Genomic DNA, 21,502 nt, shown 5'->3' on the forward strand with positions numbered 1-21,502 from the left:
AACAAGCTGCACATACCAAATGCATAGAAACTTGTGGGTTGGGGGGGGGGGCTGTTGGTGACAGTGGGCCTTGGGTGGAGAAAAGTACAAATCCGGCCCTGGACATTATTAGTGATTTTTATCACTCATGCTTTTTATCACTGATGCTGATTTATATTTAGAAAACCCCTCCCCAACTTCCAGAATCTCTGGCACAATAAGGTGTCAGTTGTGACAGGTACTGATCCTCCATCTGGTATCACAATTCTAGCACACTCTAATCCCTTATGCAAATATCAAAATCCCTAGGCTTTACTGTTTGTATAGACATCACTGCCCTCACTTGACTATCCCAAGTCCAACTGACTGGTCACTGCTGGACAGAACTATTCTGCAGACAATCTGATAAAGTAAAGATCCTGGAGTCCATGGAGTAGTGATCCTGAAGCAGGCAGTGAGTATTAACTAACTCCGACAACAGTGTTAAGGGGCCCATACACCTAACGATTTTCCCGCCGATATACAGCCGTTTCGATCACAGTGATCGTGACAGAAATCGTTGCGCACACCGCTTGCTTACAATTCAAGAGAACCTGTTATGAAAATAGCATAATGGATACAATTGCTTAATTTTTTGTACAATATTCATTTATAAATGATTTAGTCAGTGTTTGCCCATTGTAAAATCTTTCCTCTTCCTGATTTACATTCTGAAATTTATCACAGGCGGTGACAGCTTTACAGCTATTAAGTGATCTCTGCAGAATGTTTTTTTTTTACCAAGAATTCTAGAGCTAGTAGAAAATATACCTGGTGTCACAGAAATAAAGGGTGGGGGAGAGATAATTCTGCATAATTAACCACCTAGGTTAAGTATCACTGGGAGGGTGGGGCTACATACCAATATATAGCAATATATAGATCAAGGGTGGGCAAACGTTTTCTGCTGCACGCCGCATTTCTCTAGTGGCTTGCATTCCTCTCCTCTCCTCCCTCCCTGTAGAGTTGTGAGTGGTGCATGATGAAAGGTTTAATTCACCCAATCACATCTTCCAGCAGTGATCTCCATGACCACAGCAGCATCATGTGACACACTGGAACTTACTGACAGCTGGTCACATGGCGCTGTTGTGGCCACTGTGACTGCGGCGCTGGAAAGTGCAATTGGGTTAGTTAAACCTATTATTACACACACCACCTGCAACTCTGAAGGGAGGGAGGGAGGAGAGTAGATAAGAGGAATCCAGGCTGCAGGGAGTGAGGAGAGGAGTGGAATCAGGGCTGGAGGAAGGGAGCAGAGTAGAGAAGAGGAATCTGGGCTGGAAAATAAGTGCTACTTACCCGGGGCTTCGTCCAGCCCCAAGCTCCCAGCATGTCCCTCGCTGCAGCTCCGCCGTCAGCCATTCGCCGCCGCTGCCTCCCGCTCCCCGGCAGCAAATGTACATAAATCTGTACATTCTGGTCCGGTCCAGTCCTGTCAGTTTTGTATTAGATCTGTATGTGTTTCTATGGCTGTGTTCACACATAAAGGTGTACATTTCCGGTCCAGTCAGGCAAAACTGATAGAAAACTGTTGCAAAAATGACAAGACAGGACAGTACTGGACCGGACATGTGCATATTTATGTGTGAACGAAGCCTTAAACCTAATATTCTCAGCAATAATAGTCAAATGCACTTCTAACTTAAACTCAGAACTTCAGTCAAATTAGACGTGCATGACCTTGACTTTGTATATCCAAATTTCAATTCCTTAGGAAGAAAACAGAGACTCCACCAGAGGCATAACTAGAAATCACTGGGCCCCCCTGCAAAACTTTGAATGGGGCTCCCTCCTGCCAAACCCCCCAGGACACATCACTTGGGGAGAGGCTAGGGGTAGAGCAGTGCTGTACACAAGAGCCTGCTGCACACCGAATAGGGACTGTCTACAAATTTTTGTCTGCAAACCTTTGTATGATTCCTTATCAGTGGCTGAGCAGATGCAGTCATTAGAACAATTGTACATAGAGCAGAACGTTTTTTCTCTCCTTGCCTTTAGTTGTCAGTCTCTCAGGACGGGCCCTCTGTGGCTTCTGGACCCCCCTGCAACTGAATCCCTTGCAGGGTCTATTGTTACGCACCTGGACTCTACCACTGGTGCTTCAACACAACAAATGTGCACGCCACCTGGGATAAAAATGTGCTCACCAAATGATATGCCACCCAAATCACAAGGTCTTACACATGTATCTCTACTCAGGCCCTTTAAGTATCTGGGTGAATGTCTCCACATATTACTAGGCCACATCTCCTGAAAAGCAATTTCTCCCGGGGGTGCAGAAAAGAGACAATATAATTTCTTAAGTGCTTCTATATTTAATATCTCTCATCAATAAAGTTCAAAACATTTTTCAGTGAACAATGAAGTCCAATATTTTCAATGAAAACTCCAATAAAACGCACATCCAGGGTCCGTATGACAGGGACAACCAGCATTATGTATAAATGGCAGTGGCAGCGTCACCTCCTCACCCTACTGGTTTCACTAAACAGCTTAATTTGGCACCCCTTGATGAAGCTGTTTAGTGAAACCAGTAGTGTAGAAAATAGAGAAATCGAGAGCCCAATATGGTGTAGTATGTCAGAGATACGAAGGGAAATGCATAAGTGAGATGGTTATACTCACAAACATGGGTTACCGCTCAGGCAACCACTGTATAGGCAGGTGAGGAGATTAGACCTGTCCTCACTCAGGATTAAGAAGTCGCTCTCTGTAGATCAGAAAAAATGGGGTAGGGTCACCCCTCCACCTGGGGTGGACTCAAGTATACTGGTAGGTGATCAGAGGCGCCAGCAGAATAAAATTAATATAAAATTGTTAAAAATTGCCGGGAGGGAAAGTGGTGGACTTCCCCTCAATAATTAGACACCAAGGTCTGTCATCAAATCAAACAAATACATTTATTCAATAGTACCCCAAAATCTGCAACGCGTTTCGTGAGAACAGACCCACTTCTTCAGGCAATAAAACGGGGACAACAAACACAGCAATCAATGTGCAGTGAATTTAGCACCTCTGTGAGTGAGTAGGGTGAGGAGGTGATGAGAGATGTTAAATATAGATGCATTTGAGAAAGCTACACTAACATTATTATCCCAGGTGGCAGGCACGTTTGTTGTACTGAAGCACCAGTGGTGGAGTGCTTCAGTACTGGTTGGACTGATACGTTGCTGCTTTTAAATGACATTGACTTTGCTTAGTGTACACTTGTACATTTCCAGGCGTGCATAATACTGTCTGAGTGTAAAATACACACCTGTTGATTAATCACTTCATGACCACAGGCTATCAAGCATTCATCCCAATTGTACATACGTCTGAGATTTGAAAGAAGGACATTTTTTGTGCCAACATGGGTGAGAGAAAAGTACGCCCCACCACAGTTTACATCACCCCTCCATCACACTTCCAGTCAGCCAACCTGACAGGAATTTCTGAGCACAAGATGCATTTCATCCTCCATATCATGCTGGACTTGTCTTCTATCACTAATCTTGTTTTGTATAAGCATTTGAAGATAAACAAGGTGATCATTTAGACTAGAGACTAAACATAACATTTGGCACAATGTAACCACTTTTTTTAATTGGTGAATACATGTACCGCTGTGCATTGTGCCAAAAAGAGGGACATTAGAACAGCATAGAGGGGCAGGGAGATCTGCGTCCAAATGATGGAATGATGCATCAAGTGTCTAAGCAAAAACAAGAGAGGATTACAGACAAATGTAATTCATACAAGATATGAGTCACTGCATTGCTACTCCTACTGGATTCTAAACTAGCAGAAGCAAGTACAGGCCATTCATGCCAGCTGGGTCTTGATATTCTGGCTTAACTCAAACTAAACTATTTAACAGTTATGTTTAATTGGTGGCTGAAGGGCATAAAACAGCCAGGCTGCACATGTGACTATTTTTATGTCCTTTCTGTGCTGCAGTAAGCATGAAAAGTGCTGCTTCCAATGCTCAGACAGGCAGAATGGTCACTAAGCAACTTCTTAATGAACAGCCAGCAGCCATGTAGGTGAATTATCAACATAAATCCTGGTACACATTATTATTGTACAACTCATAACTAAGCTAACGCTGTATCGAAAATGCTATGTGAGATGACCCAGTTACCATTTCAGAAAATCTACAGTATTTCTACATATTCTGGCCAGTCTGTATGAAGGCTATACCAGTGAACTTTGCAAATAGCAAACACTGGCAAATGGCAGTGAAGCTATTGGTTAATACTTTACACATCTGTATTCAGTTACTGGTAAACTAAAGGGTTTACAGATTACCCAGAAAGCTCATGGTGAACCAGAACATCCATGCCATGCACTGATGAGGGAAAAACAATCCCAAACAGTCTGTATGCATGTTGGGATATTGTAGCTATGTACAATTAACAAGCTCATCATTGCATTCCAGTGGTTCTAGAGGTGTGAGTAGCTTACAGGGCAAAAAAGGATGATTTGCATATTCAGCAGTGATGCATTGTGGGATACATCATATGCTTTCTCCAATGGGAATAATCACAAATAACTTGTGTTTTTCAAGAAGGCAAACTTCGGTTTTGGTAAACTAAAAGAATCTGTTCAAATAAAGGAATATAAGGTAAAACTAAATACAAGCTTTCTATGAGGAAGACATGATCTAAATTTTCAATTTCTACATTTGCATGGCTTCATCTTGTTCTTGCAGTGTTACTGATATTGATATCATCCATTAAGATTGTATTATTCCAGAAAACTCATCTCGTAGTCTAATCTTTTTTTGTTACGACCAACCGTACAAGATTACCGTACACACAATCATCTTTAACTGCTTGCAGGGACAGAGATTTTTATAACCCTCCTCCTCAGTGTTGTGCAGGTGTATGTAGTATAAAAGATAGGACATGTTGCCCATGACAGTGTGCAATGTGCAGATGCATAACAGAAGATCTGTCATGTTTGTTGGATCCCTCCCTGAATGTTTAGAAGACATCCCACAACTATTGCACAAAATTCCAACAGGTCATATCCCTTTTTAAGTAGAATTTTGATGTTTATTATCCATTTGATTATTGTTGAGCATGGAAAACGGCCTTGGTGAAATTGTTTGTCGGGTTATAGGGAACGTCACCTGGGAGTTATCTGGAGCAAAGCATTGTGCTGTTTGCTGCTGAATTAAATGAAAACTGAACCGAGAGGGATACGGAGGCTGCCATATTTATTTCCTTTTACACAATATTAGTTGCCCAGCTGTCCTGAGGATCCTCTGCCTCTGATACTTTTAGCCACAGACCCTGAACAAGCATGCAGATCAGATGTTTCTGACTGAAGTCTGACTGGATTAGCCATATGTTGTTTCAGGTGTGTGATTCAGGCACTACTGCAGCCAGAGAGATCAGCTGAGTGCAGGCAAGTGGTATTGTATGAAAAAAAAATATGGCAGCTACCATATCACTCTCAGTTCTGGTGTCTTTTAAAGCCACAGAGAGACACTATCAAATACAGCTAGACCTGTTTCAGTAGCATTTTTAGTTTTCTAGATGTTGTCAGTGATTCCAAAATCACTAGGCTTATAAAAGCCTATGGCAGCGATTCACAGAAGCAATTTGCTGACATCTCAATCGCAGTGCCTGCAGCATTTTTGAAGCAATTTCATTCGGGAAATGCAGGGGCCAAAATCACATTCTCTAAAATTGCTCCAGAAATCGCTCTGTTTTTAGTAGCAAACACTTAATTTGTACATTTTGGCAGAAAGCAATGCGCACGGTGTAAGCAAGGCCATCCATCTGCTATCTTCTTTCTTCACTAAACCTATAGTACAATCTCTCACTAAATACATCAAACATGCAGCATTTTGATATTTTAAAATAACAGACTATTTCTGTGCTGTAGAATTGAGCTAGGAGGCTTTCTCAACCAGGGTTCCCTGGAAGCCCAGGGTTCCTTGAGTACTCTGCAGGGGTTCCTTGGCATTTTCCCCATCGTGGGGGAAGTATACTAGAGCACACTATAATAGGGGGTACTGTAAAAAAAGCACTAAATTAGGGGTAAGAAGACAGTATAATGAGTGGCAGTGTAATAGGGGGTAGTGAAATAAACAGCCTAACCTACTTTTAGGGCTGGTGCACACCGAGCGGCTTTTCCAGCGTTTCTGCAGCCGCTTGCGGCTGCGGATCCGCTTGGTCAATGTATCTCAATGGGGTGGTGCACACCAGAGCAGGAGGCGTTTTGCAGAAACGAAAAATGCCGGGGTGAGGCATTTTTGGGATTTTGGATGCGTTTCTGCCTCAATGTTAAGTATAGGAAAAACGCAAACCGCTCTGAAAAACGCCTGTTCAGAGCGGTTTTGCCGGCGTTTTTGTTACAGAAGCTGTTCAGTAACAGCTTTACTGTAACAATATATGAAATCTACTATACTGAAATCCGCTGCAGCAATCCGCAAAACGCTAGCAAAACGCCATAGAAAAATAACAAAAAGCGTTTCAAAATCTGCTAGCATTTTGCGGATCTGCTAGCGGTTTTTGGTGTGCACAAGGCCTAAAAGACCATGCCTCCTGCAAAATAAATGTAGGGGGTTCCTCGAGATCAAAACATTGTTTGCAGGGGTTCCTTGAGATCCAAAAGTTATTTGCAGGGTTCCTCCAGGGTAAAATGGTTGAGAAAGGCTGAGCTAGGTTATTGTGATGATTTGATAACATTAATTATGGGCCTGGCTATGTTAAGAAGCTGAATGTAATGTTGCAGTGACATACAGCTTTCTTCAAAGGTGTTGACAACATAAATGAGATATCAAGAACCAAGCCTGCTGATTTTCCACTGTAACACACAATCAGAAAAGAGACAAGAAAATGGACATGGTTTTTCTGCTGTTTTAATGTCTTCAAAAGGTGACGTAACTACAAACTATGAGGCCCTCCAACAAAAAGCTCATGGTTCACCTTCCCTAGGTTGCAATTTGCTGAAAAATGTGCTTCAATGTTAACGTGCCATGGCATGCGTTTTTTCAGCAAATTGCAAATTGCCAAATATGTGTTGTTGGTGGGCTCCCTCTAATGCATGAGTTGTGTACAGTTTAGGAAGCAGTGTGTCTTTCTTCTAGTATAAAATCATAGATTCCTTAGGTTTTAACCTCCCCCAATGTCTATGCAAAAGAGATGCAAGGAAAAATAGGCACAGAATAGTAGTAATAGAATATTGGGTATTTACCAATATTGTACTTTCTGCTATAGTAAAATTTGGTAATTTTACAGATTTTCCACTATGTCCCTTATCTTTGCCTATCAAGAACCCTCCCCTATCTATGCTTAGGGCCTCAGCCAAACTAATGCAGTTGTGTCCACTTTTCAACAACACATCAACGTAACAGATGCTGAAAAGTGGACAGAAGCAACCACAACTGCGTTAGTGGGCTCAGGACCTTAACAAGAACCCCCTCCTCAGCAAGTGTAGCTAGTACAGCACTCCCAATCCCAAACAGTATGGCCAGTAAAGGAGTCCGCCACATGGCGAAAGAAAGCGTGACTAGTGAAGCATGCAGCCCTCCCCCTCCATTTCCCCATAAAAGATTGGCTGGTACAACCCCCCTAGCAAGTGACACCCCATGTATTAGATGCCGGACACAGGTATGCATATCTTCAGGGAAGAGCTGAGGAGATACAACCCAGCACTGGGGTAGGTGATTCCCACACTTCTCCACTGCACTGCAGAGGGAGTTTTTACATTGTAATCAACAAAGTTATAACACAATTAGTAATTCTGGCTGCGTAAGTGGTGCACTATAATTATGACAAACCGTGAAATAAACTGAAAATTACTAAAACTGTAAACATGCATACACACTTACCACACTAATTGCTGAAACAATCTTTTGTGCTCATTTTGTGTGACAGGTTTGTGGCAAGTGATTTGATGGGTTTCCAACTCGGCGTAACAACAACCACAGAGGCTGCTACGAGTCCCCTGGGCTGAGGAATACCAGTTTGCCCCTAAACCATTTGTATTATTATTATTATTGATTTATAAAGCACCAACAAAGTCTGTGGTGCTGACCATTAGCTGTTTTTTATTTTTTTGCCAAGTGACATCACAGAATGAAAGTATTTTGTCAGTGGCAGGCTTACCAATTCAATCCATCCCTAATATATTATTATCATTATTGATTTGTAAAGCACCAACATATTCCGTGGTGCTGTACAAAGTAAAAAACAAGCATGGGGTACAAAACAATACAGACAATGGTATACACCAATATACAAAATACAGAATTGGTGACATAATACCGAATTATTAATTAAGGTGACAAATGTAACATGATGAATAAAATGTTTAACAAATTCCAAGACACAAAGGGGTCAGAGAACCCTGCCCTTGCAAACTTACACTCTAAAGGAATAGGGAGGGAACAAGAGGTGTGGTAGTATACAATATTCCAGCCTTAGCCTGGATCTCCTCCTACCTCTCCAACCGCTCCTTCACAACATTTTTCAATGGCTCCTCATCCACTCCTACACCCCTCTCAGTTGGTGTTCCTCATGGTTCCGTCCTAGGACCACTACTGTTCTTACTCTATACTGACTCAATTGGCAAAATCATCTCCTCCATGGGCTTCAATTACCACCTGTATGCCGATGACACCCAGATATACCTCCACATCCCAGATCTCTCCTCCTCTACCATGGACAAAGTCTCCGCCTGCCTCACATCCATTTCCTCCTGGATGGCTGCCAGGTTCCTGAAGCTTAATTTGGACAAGACTGAGCTTCTAATATTCCCACCCCGCACAGCTGCACCCCTCCCAGATCTGCACATTACTATCCAAAATACTTCCATCCGCCCTACCTCCCAAGCCCGCTGTCTAGGTGTTAAACTGGACTCTGCACTTTCCTTTACACCCCACATCCAAAGCATTGCCCGATCCTGCAACTTCCACCTCTGCAACATCTCCAAGATCCATTCCTACCTGTCCCCTGACACAACTAAACTCCTCATCCACGCCCTTGTCATCTCCCGCCTAGACTACTGCAATTCTCTTTTCTCTGGCCTCCCCTCTAACCGTACTGTCCTACTTCAATTGGTAATGAATGCGGCAGCCAGACTGATACATTTTTCTCATTGCAGCGTCTCTACGACTCCGCTCTGTAAAGCCCTACACTGGCTCCCCATCAGCTTTAGGATCAATTTCAAAATCCTGTGTTTGGCCTACAAATTGGTTCACAAGACCTGCCCGACCTAGATCTCTGATCTGGTCCACAGGCACATACCAGCCCGCCCCCTCCGATCCTCCAATGACCTGCGCCTAGTCGCATCACGCATATCTCAGTCCCATGCACAATTGCAGGACTTCACTAGGGCTGCCCCCACTTTCTGGAACTCTCTCCCACCAGCCATCAGACTCGTCCCCACCTTTAATACCTTCAAACAAGCTCTCAAGACTCACCTTTTCATGCTTGCATACTCCCCAACACCAGCACCATAATACGTTCGGTTAGACACCCTCTCAACAGATGCACCTATTGTCTCCACCTTCACCCTTTAGATTGTAAGCCACTGGCAGGGCCCTCCTCCCTAGTGTTTCCTGCTTGATTATGCAATCTTACTGACAATCACCCCGCTAGTGGACTAGAACAGTCTCTATTTTGACCTGGCACTGTACTGTTACCAAATCATTTGCATGATCTTGTTTTATTGTGAGTTTCCTGTATGTCCTACCTTGTATGTTAACCAATTTATTTATTGTGCAGCGCTGCGTAATATGTTTGCGCTTTATAAATACAATAAATAATAATAATAGTAATATTTATGCCTAGAGGAAGTGTGTTTTTAAGTTATTTAGTAACGGGTACAACTTGGCAAGAGGTGAACAGGGGAATGGCCTAGGGTGGGCATATGCTAGTTGGAAAAAATGAGTTTTGAAGGAGCGTTTGAAGACTTCAAAGGTTGGAGAGTGATGCAGGTGTCATGGCAAATGTTTCCAGAGGAATGGTGAAGCACGTGCAAAATCTTGTATATGTGAATGTGAGGAGGTGATTCTAGAGGGGGACAAAAGAAGATTGTGTGCAGATCTGATATTGTGATTGGGTTGATATCTGGAAACTAGTGAAGAGATGTAGAGTGGAGAGAGATTGTGGAAAGCTTTGTAGGTTAGGGTTAAGAGTTTGAAATGGTTTCTCTCAATAATTAGCAGTCAATGTAGAGCTTGACTGATAGGGGTAGCAGAGGAAGAGTGAGAAGAAAGATGAATGATACAAACTAGAACACTTGCTTCCTAATGACAGTATACATAAGGTCTTAAAGTAGCATATCATGTCAAAGTAGTAAGGTTAATGTGCATCCCATATGATGTTTCCTCACCCCAGGGTGTAGCATAGCACTCAGATACTTGGGCATGAAGCCAGCACTTCTTGTGAATGTGAAATAGCAGCATGTGTGTAGTGAGGAGCAATGACTGAGCGCACTCCAAGCATCCCATAAAGTGCAGAAGAACTTAAGAAGTAGGAAACTCTCTGCATATGATTGGGGGGGGGGGGGGGGGGTCACCATGGTGCATTACCACACTTCTTTCCTGTACATCTTCCTTTAGTACATCTCCTTACTGTCTCCATTTTTCTTTTGGAATATGCCTCTAGTGATAGCTGGTTGTTACTTGTCAAAAAAGTCCTGATCTACTTATTTAGCAGTAGTGTCATGACATTTTTATGTATACATTTCAAAGACAATTATGCTGAAGAATAAATACTAAGCTATGCCCAAATATATTATATGATAAGTATGATGCGGGGGAGGGGGTTGGGGCAGCAATGAATACACTGTAAACAGTGGAGAGATTAAGTTATTGCCAACACATGGCTTTGAAAACACATGGCCAGACATTTACCATTTACAGTATATGACTCTTGATACCTGTGGTGTGCTGCAGTCTTCAACTGGTCACCCATACAATCACTATAGGGTTAATTTATAGGTGTTCTGCAGAGATAGGCAACATATGTAGTAATCGTTTTCTGTTGTTTTCTGTTGTTTTTTTTTAGTTTTCACTTTACTGCTATGTAACAAAGCTTATACGCCTCATCTGGGAAAAGTCAGAACATAATACAGATTGCTGGAGAGTATTCATTACAGTATCTGCTACTGCAGTTAAATGCAAAATGAATGGCACTCGCTTATTTTTTTAATAAAGCTAGGTTTAGAAAAAAATGTCACTACAACTGCATGAATGTGCAACCCCACTATGTTTCGATATGTCCCAGGTTAGGAATGCAAATAATTGCCTCCTAGTAAGCCACAATTGTTATAAATCCTCTCACACCCCCTCCCCTTTCCATGAATCCAAGAAAGTTTATCTATATTTTACAGATCATAAAAACACTGATCCATAATGATATCAATGGAAATTCTCAGTCCGAAAACAACAGGATGTACAACACAAAATACACGCATTTACAGTCACAAGGGTAACGGTAAAAGCATCAGCACGCCGTATGTCAGCAACATAAGACACCCAAATTCTAGGTCTATCTATCCATCTATCTATCTATCTATCTATCTATCTATCTATCTATCTATCTATCTGTCAAGGAGATTTTCTAGAAAGATAACAATAATAATATACATATAATAATGACAGCTACTTCCTCTGCCCGGTCCTCACACGAAATTGCACTTACCACACCATCCTGCTCAGAGCTTCCTTCACTGCTGTATCCATAGTAGTCAAGAATTTTCTCCAACTCAGAAAAATTCCCAACGTGACCAATTGATTTTCCAGTGTGACAGGCCTGGCAGAGTGCAGCATTGCCCATAACTATGTTGCCCTAAGCTATGCGGTTGTCAGTAGTGTCAGTCATCCACGTACAATCCAGGCAGACAATAGCTGGTCCTCGGTGGTCTGCAAGTTTGCTTGCAAAGTCTATCTCTGCACACACTAGAATCACTTGTGGAATTCATCTCCAACAACTGCAGACATCACAGAGTGACCACTTCCAATTCAGGCGCAGCCTGACTATTTTTACACCTACTAAGCCAGTTATGCATGTAAATGAGATCTAGGAGGGGGCTGCCGCTCAGTACACAGCCATCTTCTCAGACCATGGAGTAGAGTCCAGCAGTGTGAAATGCCTCTGCACTGCATGTCAGCCCTATTGACTTACTTTCCTTTTTTTCCATACAGCTCACTGTCCTTCTGGTTATGCAATGAATGTTACTGATGTATTACATTCCACATCACAGAACCAGCTCTAGTAGCTCTATTCCTATGAATGGCTGCTACACATTTGCTATATGAAAAACTTCCCATAGTAAAAAGTTAATATGAAAGGGTCACTATAGCGAAAAAAGTAGGCAGTTAAAATTGGGGCCAGTCCATCTCATGGGGGATTCTCAGGGTTTTCTTTGTTTTCAACAGCATTTCCTGAACAGAAGTTTAACTGCCAAAATAGTAAGATACCAGCCAGCCTCCCTACTCACTTGCACACTATTTTGTCAGTTAGACTTTGCAACTGCTGTTCAGGAAATTCGGTTGAAAACAAAGAAAATCCTGAGAATCCCCCATGAGGAGATGGACTGGCCCAAAACCTGTCAGTTCTGTCAGATTTGAACTGCCTACTTTTTTCGTGATAGTGGTCCTTTAACTGAATAACACGGAATGACATTGATACAATTATTGAATATGGTGCTATTTTTACTTAAAGAGAAACTCCGACCAAGAATTGAACTTTATCCCAATCAGTAGCTGATACCCCCTTTTACATGAGAAATCTATTCCTTTTCCCAAACAGACCATCAGGGGGTGCTGTATGGCTGATATTGTGGTGAAACCCCTCCCACAAGAAACCCTGAGGTCCGTGGTACTCCTGGCGGTTTCCTGTCTGTGAACCTTGTTGCATTGTGGGAAATAGCTGTTTACAGCTGTTTCTAACTGCCAAAAAAGCATGCAGCAGCTACATCACCTGCCAACAGTAAAAATGTCACTATGTAATAAATGTCAGAATGTATATCAGGGATTTAAAAGATTTTACAATGGGCAAACACTGACTAAATCATTTATACATAATTGTTGTAAAAATGAAGCACTTTTTATTACATTATTTTCACTGGAGTTCCTCTATAATGAAAATGTAGCACCCAATGTTTTGTCCCATAACACAACATACAGTCAGATTGTACAAGAAAAGGGAATTTTGAGAAAAATGTAAAGAAAACGTGTAAAAAAGTGTAAAGTAAGCTCCAGATAACATTACTCCTGAATGTACGAATGCGATCACTCTACTGATAATCCATACCAACACACCAGGAGTTTCTAAAATCATGGCTCCCCTTGCAGAAAATGTAGAAGTAATGCATGAAGAGTGTTAAAGAGGAACTCCAGTGAAAAATAATGTAATACAAAAAGCTATAGAGAAAGTAACAAAATACTAAACGTACACTCTGCATAGTGGTCACGTTATTTTCATAAAATGAAGAATTGGAGTGTGACAGTGTAAATGTTTTTGGATTACGCTGCCCATTATAACACTGGGACGTGAACAAACCCATACAATTGTATGGGCTGTGAGAGGCAACACACATAGGGCACAATCCAATTCACTTTTTCTCCTAAGTTTTCTCCTAGGGGATACTTTCACATTAAAAAGAAAATGCCTTCAATCACTTTCCCCATTGCTACAGTATATCTACGTCAGCTGTGGCAACCTCCAAGCCACAGCCACGTAGATATACTGACCTGTTTTCAGCCCTGCTGTGCACAATCGGGTGCGCTTCAGAGCGCACCCCCCGGCACTTTCAGCTGCATTACTAATTGGTGGAAGGGAACATGTTCCCTTTTGGCCAATTAGTCCACCCCCCTCCCATGAACAATCGCTGCAGTAGTGAACTGCAGCAATCCTTCATCTGTCTCCCTCCGTGCAGAAATAATAAAAAAAAAACTCCAGCAAGCAGCCTCACTCACTTTACCTCGTTCCTGCAACTATCCTGAAGTCTGAGCCTCCGATCGTCATCAAGCCGGGACCCGGGTTACCAGCCTTACGCGGCTGACTGCAGAGCGGGGATCGGAGGCTCGGACTTCAGGATAGTCGCAAGAACGAGGTAAGGTGAGTGAGGCTGCTTGCTGGAGGTTTTTTTTTATTATTTCTGCACGGAAGGGGCTGCCTGATGGGGGGGGGGGGGGCGTCCGGCTATCAATAATGGGGGGGTGGGGGTAGCATATGGAAAAGGGGGGTGTACATATTTACTGGGGGCATCTAATTAACTAAGGGGAGGGGGATTTAATAATTTGGCACATCTGGGCACCTGAGGGGGGGGGGCATAATCATATACTGGGGGCACATTAAGCTATAATGGGGGGGGAACGCTAATCCTGGGGGTACATCTGGCTATAATGGGGTAATCCTGATCCCGGGGACCCATATGGCTATACAAAGGGCCACTATTCCTGGGGGTGCATCTGTCAATCTATTCTGGGGCAGACAAACACAGGGGAGACATCTGGCTATGCTGGAGGGGCTGATATTGGGGACTATTCTGGCTATACTGGGGGGGGGGGGGTGATACTTGGGACACATCTGGATATCTATACTGGGGCGACTTTAGCTGGCTGCACTTTTTATTTCTAAACAGAAATTGGTCAAAATTGAGAAATAATGCATTTTTTAATTTTTCCCCACTTTTTCCCATTAAAATGCATAGAGAGGAACATTTTTCTTGGTACCAAATACCCCCCAATGAAAGCTTAGTTTGTCTTGAAAAAAACGATATATAGATCGTTTAAGTGGCACGGGTACAGATGAAGTTATTGCTGATTAAAAAGGGACACCGCTAAAGCGTCAAAACTGCTCTGGTCCATTAGGGGAAAACAAGGTCTGGATGCGAAGGGGTTAAGTGAACAGTAATTAAGAAAATAATTTTGATAATGCTTTTCCACCTTCTTTTTGGTACTTTTTCAATTGCAGAGTACAAAAGTTATTTTAAACAGAAGATGAAAACTTACCTCCAAGGAGAGAACTTAGGAGGAAAAGTGAATTGCGTTAATGCATCTTTGGACAATACACAATAAAGAAAAGTATTGAAAATAATCAAAATAAAGTAAAAACAAAGTGTGAGCTTTTAAACTGATTCCCATTGGCACCAATCTATACGATATGAAGCAAGCAAGATGAACACTGCAACATGTTGTAGTTTAAGATAGGCAAGCCAACATAGAACAACATAAACACATAATTTGAATGTTTGCGAGCAAAGCCAGGGAAAGAAGACCACACTGTGCAGAATCTTCATCCTTTTACAAAGAGAAGAAATAAAGACGCTGAAGGAAGGATGAGGCAATGCTGCATTTACAAAGGACTGAACAAAACAACTAAAAACATACCACATACATACTTAAAGCTTATTAGAAAGATAATAATTGTACTTGTCCAGCATCAAATAAAATGGCAGTTATCCAATGAAGGTAAAATTTGGTCTTGTGCTAGAAACAACTGATGTATCCTCTGTATGCAGTCCTGACATGATAGTGATTATTTTTAGAATAATGAATGACCTCTGAATTTCCCTTCATGTTGTTGCACTCCAGGTCAGAACAGCTTAATTTAATGCAGCTGTGACTGACAGACCTGCTGCTCCTGGAAAAAAATGTTCGGGTCCAGTGCTCTCATGTTAGAAAGTGTTGAATGACAAAAAATTCTCTATGTACTTTAATAGCACCTTTTCACACATACTTTAACCAATTAGATAGGAACAACCAATTTCAAGAACAAAAGTGTCAGTGGAAAGTATGTCTGCATACAACAGCTTCTATCCCTGACCGTTGGTTGTGTGTGAGCTTTATTCAGACATCAGAAGATAGAACCTCAAACTACAGAAGCTTTACAATACAATGGATAACAATTCTGAGAGGCTAATTTGTAAAGGATGGCAACAATTAAAAATATAGCTGCTTTTTAAAATGTGTTCTCTTTTATTCTTTCTTTCTTTTGAGAAAATAAGTACCATAAGTGATACGAAGTGGAGAAAAGAAGCTAAATTCAAACTGACTGACGATCTGGAAAATGGTGAGCAAGTAAGGTGAGTAGGGCACATCTCAAAAGTATTTCAAAATTAACGTCTTCGTGCATTGCCACACATATTACCACGTTGCTGGTCATTTGTAACGTATGCATAATATGTACAGCTCAGATTGCATTGTTACGAAGGAACGCAACGTGCTGCTCCAGTGTGAATGGGTCTATTGTGGAGCCACTGCAGCACGTTGTTGTGTGATTACAACTTACATCATAACGCACTGCAATATACCAAGCGTGGATGCACCCTAAAAGTAAGCAACAGATGCCTCATTGACATGAAATGAAGTGACCAAAAAAATGGAACCACATGCCAATGTTGTTTAGGAAGATGTAAGCATTGGCCTAGTTTCACATTGCTGCATAGTATAACTTGCACATAATGCAACAAAAAACAACATTTGCAGTGACATGCGATGTAACCCACAAAAAGCAGCAACTGTCCAATAAACACCTCCATGCACTAACATTGTGTTTGTCAACGAGGGCTATTATAGCAATGCAATGCCTGGTCCACATTGTAACAATGGAACCCATTGCATGCATCACAATGGATGAGGTGTGAAGCGTTCAGAGACTTTGAACAGCACTGCTTCACAGTGTGTAAAACGGTGTATGTAGAGATGGCCCGAACCTTCGATTTTCGGTTTGCAAACCGGGTTCGCGAACTTCCGCAAAAGTTCGGTTCGCGCGAACTTTCGTGAACCGCAATAGACTTCAATGGGGAGGCGAACTTTGAAAACTAGAAACACTTATGTTGGCCACAAAAGTGATGGAAAAGATGTTTCAAGGGGTCTAACACCTGAGTTTTTGCATGGATGAGTGGGATAGACGCCAAAAGTCCCGGGGAAAAATCTGGATTTGACGCAAAGCAGCGTTTTAAGGGCAGAAATCACATTGCATGCTAAATTGCAGGCCTAAAGTGCTTTAAAGGACTTACGAGGCCTGTTTGCTCAAAAAAAAAAAAGTTAGATACTGGTTTCAGTTTGTGAGGCACGGAGGACGCCGTCCGCGCCCTCCGTGCCGTTCCGCCGGGTCCCCGCTGCTCAGTATCCCCCCGAACGTCCCCCGACCTGTTTCCTGTAGCGTGGATTGGCCTTAGAGCTGCGCAGCCGCACTCACGGCTATGCGGACTGCGCAGCCGCGGCCAGCTCCGGCGGCCATCTTTGTGAAGGCTGAAGAGCCCGACCCGGGCCGTGCGGTCGGGGGACGTTCGGGGGGATACTGAGCGGCGGGGACCCGGCGGAATGGCACGGAGGGCGCGGACGGCGTCCTCCGTGCCTCACAAACTGACACAGGTATCTAACTTTTTATTATTTTTTTTTTGAGCAAACAGGCCTCGTAAGTCCTTTAAAACATCTTGCATGTGTATACATCAATCAGGGAGTGTATTTAGAGTACTGCTTCACACTGACACACCAAACTCACCGTGTAACGCACCACACACAGCTGTTTGTGTAGTTCTGGCCGTGCTGGACTGGTGCGCACCATGGCGAGAGTGCAGGTCGTGGCGGTTTTCAAGCCCATATGGTCGCCGGGCTGTGGTAGCTCACTGATAGAACAACAGTGACTGTCCAGCTGATCAAATTTGGTCTGTCCACAATGAAGCAACGACCTTATTATCTTGGGTGTGCCCCACCCCCCCCACGAGACACTCATATAGCCGTTGGTCATTGCTTCATTGTGATACGCAAGCCCCTTCACCGCGGCAAGGTAATGATCACGAAAGGGAATTGGCACATGTACATGCCTTTTGTTTTGTTGTTGCAGCTGCAGTGCAGCCAGAAAAATTAGGCTGGCATGTACATGCACCAGAAAAAGTAGTATAGCGGCCGCTGCTAGCAGCGCCTTTAAAAATTCAGGAATCCGCCTGGAGTCCGGGACCCTGTTGGTGGTGGCAGAGAAGGCAGTCAAGCGGCAGAGGTGCTGTGTGGGGAGCGACTTAGTCTTGGAGCAGGCAGTCACACGGCGTGCAGGCAGAGATGCTGTGTGTGGGGACTGACTTAGTCTTCAGGCGGGCAGTAGCCCTCCGGGATCCATGCCTCATTTATTTTGATAAAGGTGAGGTACTGAACACTTTTGTGACTTAGGCGATTTCTCTTCTCAATGACAATGCCTCCAGCTGCGCTGAAGGTCCTTTCTGACAGGACGCTTGAGGCACGGCAAGACAGAAGTTGGATGGCAAATTGAAACAGCTCTGGCCAGAGGTCAAGCCTGCGCACCCAGTAATCCAAGGGTTCATCACTGCTCACAGTGTCTACATCCACACTTAAGGCCAGCAGGTAGTCGGCTACCTGCCGGTCCAGGCGTTGGTGGAGGGTGGATCCGGAAGCGCTAAGGCGAGGCGTTGGACTAAAGAATGTCCGCATGTCCGACATCACCATGAGATTGCTGGAGCGTCCTGTCCTTGCCTGCATGGACATGGGAGAAGGATTACTGGCAGTGGTACCTTTATTGCGTTGTGCTGTGACATCACCCATCACATATTATAATGTGCACCTGTCACACACAGACAGGTACCGGACAGGCACAGTGACACTGCGTGCGCTCACGTAGGTAGGTGGGTGCACTGAACAACAGGTAGGTATATGCAGTGATGGGTATTACAATGTGCATCTGTCACACACATAGACAGGTACCGGACAGGCACAGTGACACTGTGTGCACTCACGTAGGTAGGTGGGTGGGTGCACTAAACAACAGGTAGGTATATGCAGTGATGGGTATTACAATGTGCATCTGTCACACACAGACAGGTACTGGACAGACACAGTGACACTGTGTGCGCTAACGTAGGTAGGTGGGTGCACTGTGAACAACAGGTAGGTATATGCAGTGATGGGTATTACAATGTGCACCTGCCACACACAGACAGGCACCGGACAGGCACAGTGACACTGCGTGCGCTCAGGTAGGTAGGTGGGTGCACTGAAATGAACAACAAGTAGGTATATGCAGTGATGGGTATTACAATGTGCACCTGGCACAGTAGTAATTATACCACCAAGGGGCCAAAGGCCAGCTGCGACTGACTGACAGGGCTGTATATAATGCAAGTGGGCCACACACACAATAAAAAAAAAAAAAACATCACAAGAACAAGATTAGCTCTCAAAAAAGCTGTTGAGGGGTGCTTTTTTTTTTTGCAATAAGAACCAGCAAGGAGCAAGCTAAGAAGCCTACAAGAGCCTAACTAAGCTTTCCCTATAGGTCTCTGCACAGCAGCTCTCCCTTCTCTAATTACTGCAGGCACACGAGTGAGTGAAAAGCCTGACGCTGCCTGCCTTTTATAAGGGGGGGGGGTGGGTGGGGCTCCAAGAGGGAGTGTAGCCTGATTGGCTACAATGTGCCTGCTGACTGTGATGTAGAGGGTCAAAGTTGACCCTAATGATGCACTATGGGGGCAAATCTAACTTCCGGAAAAGTTCGCGTTCGCGAGCGCAAACCACTGAAGTTCGCCAGGAACCGTTCGCCGGGAACCATTCGCCGGCGAACCGTTCAGGCCATCTCTAGGTGTATGTCTAAACGTAACGCAACATGTCAGTGTAAAATACCCTTTTCAGATGGTAAAATGTGCAACAACTTTTTGCAAATTGATCACCATTTCTAGTCCCTAGTAAGTAGGAATGGTCAGTAAGATGCAGATTTTATGCTACTTCACAAATGTATGCAATTTGAATAAGGGCTGCAGCAGCTGCATTTGACTGGTCCATTTCCAAGCTACATATATTTACATAAAATCTGTATCAGGTCAGATTTACATCTCATCAACCATCCTTACTAGCCTGCCATGATGCTGGCATGGTACAACCCCCTCCCCTTCCCCATCTAGATCCTCTTTCTCAACCTCTCCTGACACTCCTTCATCTGATGACTACTGCTTTTGTTGTTAAACTGTTTTAGCTACTACTCGAAGAAGTGCTGGGATTTATGGCATCAGTTATGGACTGTTCAAAGACAGGATGCACATGCCATTCGCCCTCTCAGGTATTCATCTTCATGCCTAGATGATTATTGATAATCAATGTTCAATTTCTACTGCACTTAAGTTATACTTACATTTTTTCCTTTTTACTTCAGCAAAGTTTGGAATTTAAGCGTCAGTGGTGCACCTTTTTTTATAAGAATCAAACTTGTGGTGAAAAAAAATGTTCTCCACTTTTTGGTGAACAGGTCTGTTCAACTTTGTATAGGTGCAATTTGTGATATGTACACATCTACAAGGCAACCTAGGCAACTGGCTCTCTCACTTCTCACATTGCCAAAAGAACTGCAAGGGAAACCAAAGCTACTACCTTGCCTAGGGCCTCATTTCATCTTAATACATCTCTGTATGGACACCTCTTCAGGACTTTCATAGAGTCATCAAATTTTGTGCTATTTACTGCCAAACAGTTGGATTTCTTTTACTTTAGAAATATGGACTGAATGGGCCAATTCACTTTGGCAAGTCGGCTACACGGTGTCTTGGCTTCCATTGTGATAATGTAGGGAGGGCTTTGCGCTCCCAGACAATGCGCACATTACATCCATTCTAAAAAAGAATAGCGATATGGTGCCGTGAGTTACGAAGTGTGCGTTGCCAGCAAACACCAGTTTTGAAATTTGTTGCAATGTGCTGCATGCGCTATGGATTCACTAGGACTGCCATGTGTTCTACCTCATCTATCAGTGAATGAACAGATATTGAAGTTAGAGTGTCTGATACTTGAACAAATAATTGAAAGGCATTGTCCACTTCATGAATTAATCGATTAAGGGCAATAAAGGTTATCACACCATTTTATCACCAGTGTGTGCGTCTTTGTGTGTGTGTGTGTGTGTGTGTGTGTGTGTGTCTACAATACTGCACACTTACTCTAAACACTTCCTAGTTCAAACCGTTCTGTTTTGCCTTCTAAATGGGCATCACAGCAGTGTGATGGTGGTGAAAATCTGTGCAATTTGCAGGGATGATATAGTGAGTGCCACACAATTGGCTGTTCAGTGTAGCAGAATTGCAAGACTGGCTGGACACAATTACAAATAATTTGTCATGTGTCATATATATACTAGTTATGTATTTTATTTGCCTTGTGTTTCACTTTAAGGCCACTGTATTATACAGACATTTGTGAACGCCATCTTCCCGTATAATTAGCTGATACAATACACTCGGCTTCCCTACAAAGCACACTCACGGTATCCTAGCAACAACCAATTCCTGCATTTGCCTCAGAGGCTTACAAGCAGTCATTACATAACGATAGGTAACCTGCACACATCTCTCTCATTCCTGTCTCTGTCTCATTTTCAGCTACATCTGACAAAACATTGCTAATAAAATAACAAAAGAAGACTTTATATTAACTAAATGTAAGAATCTATTCTTCAAGTGTAGTTTTTGAGAAAAAAAATCAAGGCTCAACATTTGCATTAGGCCCATATCACACATGCACTTCATTGTA

General features: G+C 43.1%; 1 protein-coding gene and 1 long non-coding RNA gene across 34 annotated transcripts in view; one reads left to right on the top strand and one right to left on the bottom strand.

Annotated features, from left to right (window-relative positions):
- ANK2 (ankyrin 2) overlaps positions 1-21,502 on the bottom strand; it is a 700,071-nt gene that overhangs the window by 267,406 nt on the left and 411,163 nt on the right. For 19 of the 33 annotated variants that reach the window (XM_068281141.1, XM_068280969.1, XM_068281007.1 and 16 more), the window contains exon 1: positions 11,670-11,974. The exons of 10 other annotated variants lie outside the window; for them this stretch is intronic. In XM_068281141.1, the coding sequence (XP_068137242.1) occupies positions 11,670-11,804 (135 nt within the window). In that variant the 5' untranslated portion in view covers positions 11,805-11,974. Of the gene's footprint in view, positions 1-11,669; positions 11,976-21,502 lie in introns of those variants that run through there. 4 more of the 33 variants (XM_068281105.1, XM_068281112.1, XM_068281191.1 and 1 more) reach the window with 2 other exon arrangements.
- LOC137571690 (uncharacterized) lies at positions 342-20,240 on the top strand. Its single transcript, XR_011031407.1, has 4 exons — positions 342-433; positions 15,974-16,059; positions 19,959-20,042; positions 20,136-20,240. It is a non-coding gene; the product is annotated as an uncharacterized lncRNA (long non-coding RNA).

Source organism: Hyperolius riggenbachi, chromosome 1 (assembly GCF_040937935.1).
Source record: "Hyperolius riggenbachi isolate aHypRig1 chromosome 1, aHypRig1.pri, whole genome shotgun sequence".
Taxonomy (NCBI): Eukaryota; Metazoa; Chordata; class Amphibia; order Anura; family Hyperoliidae; genus Hyperolius; species Hyperolius riggenbachi.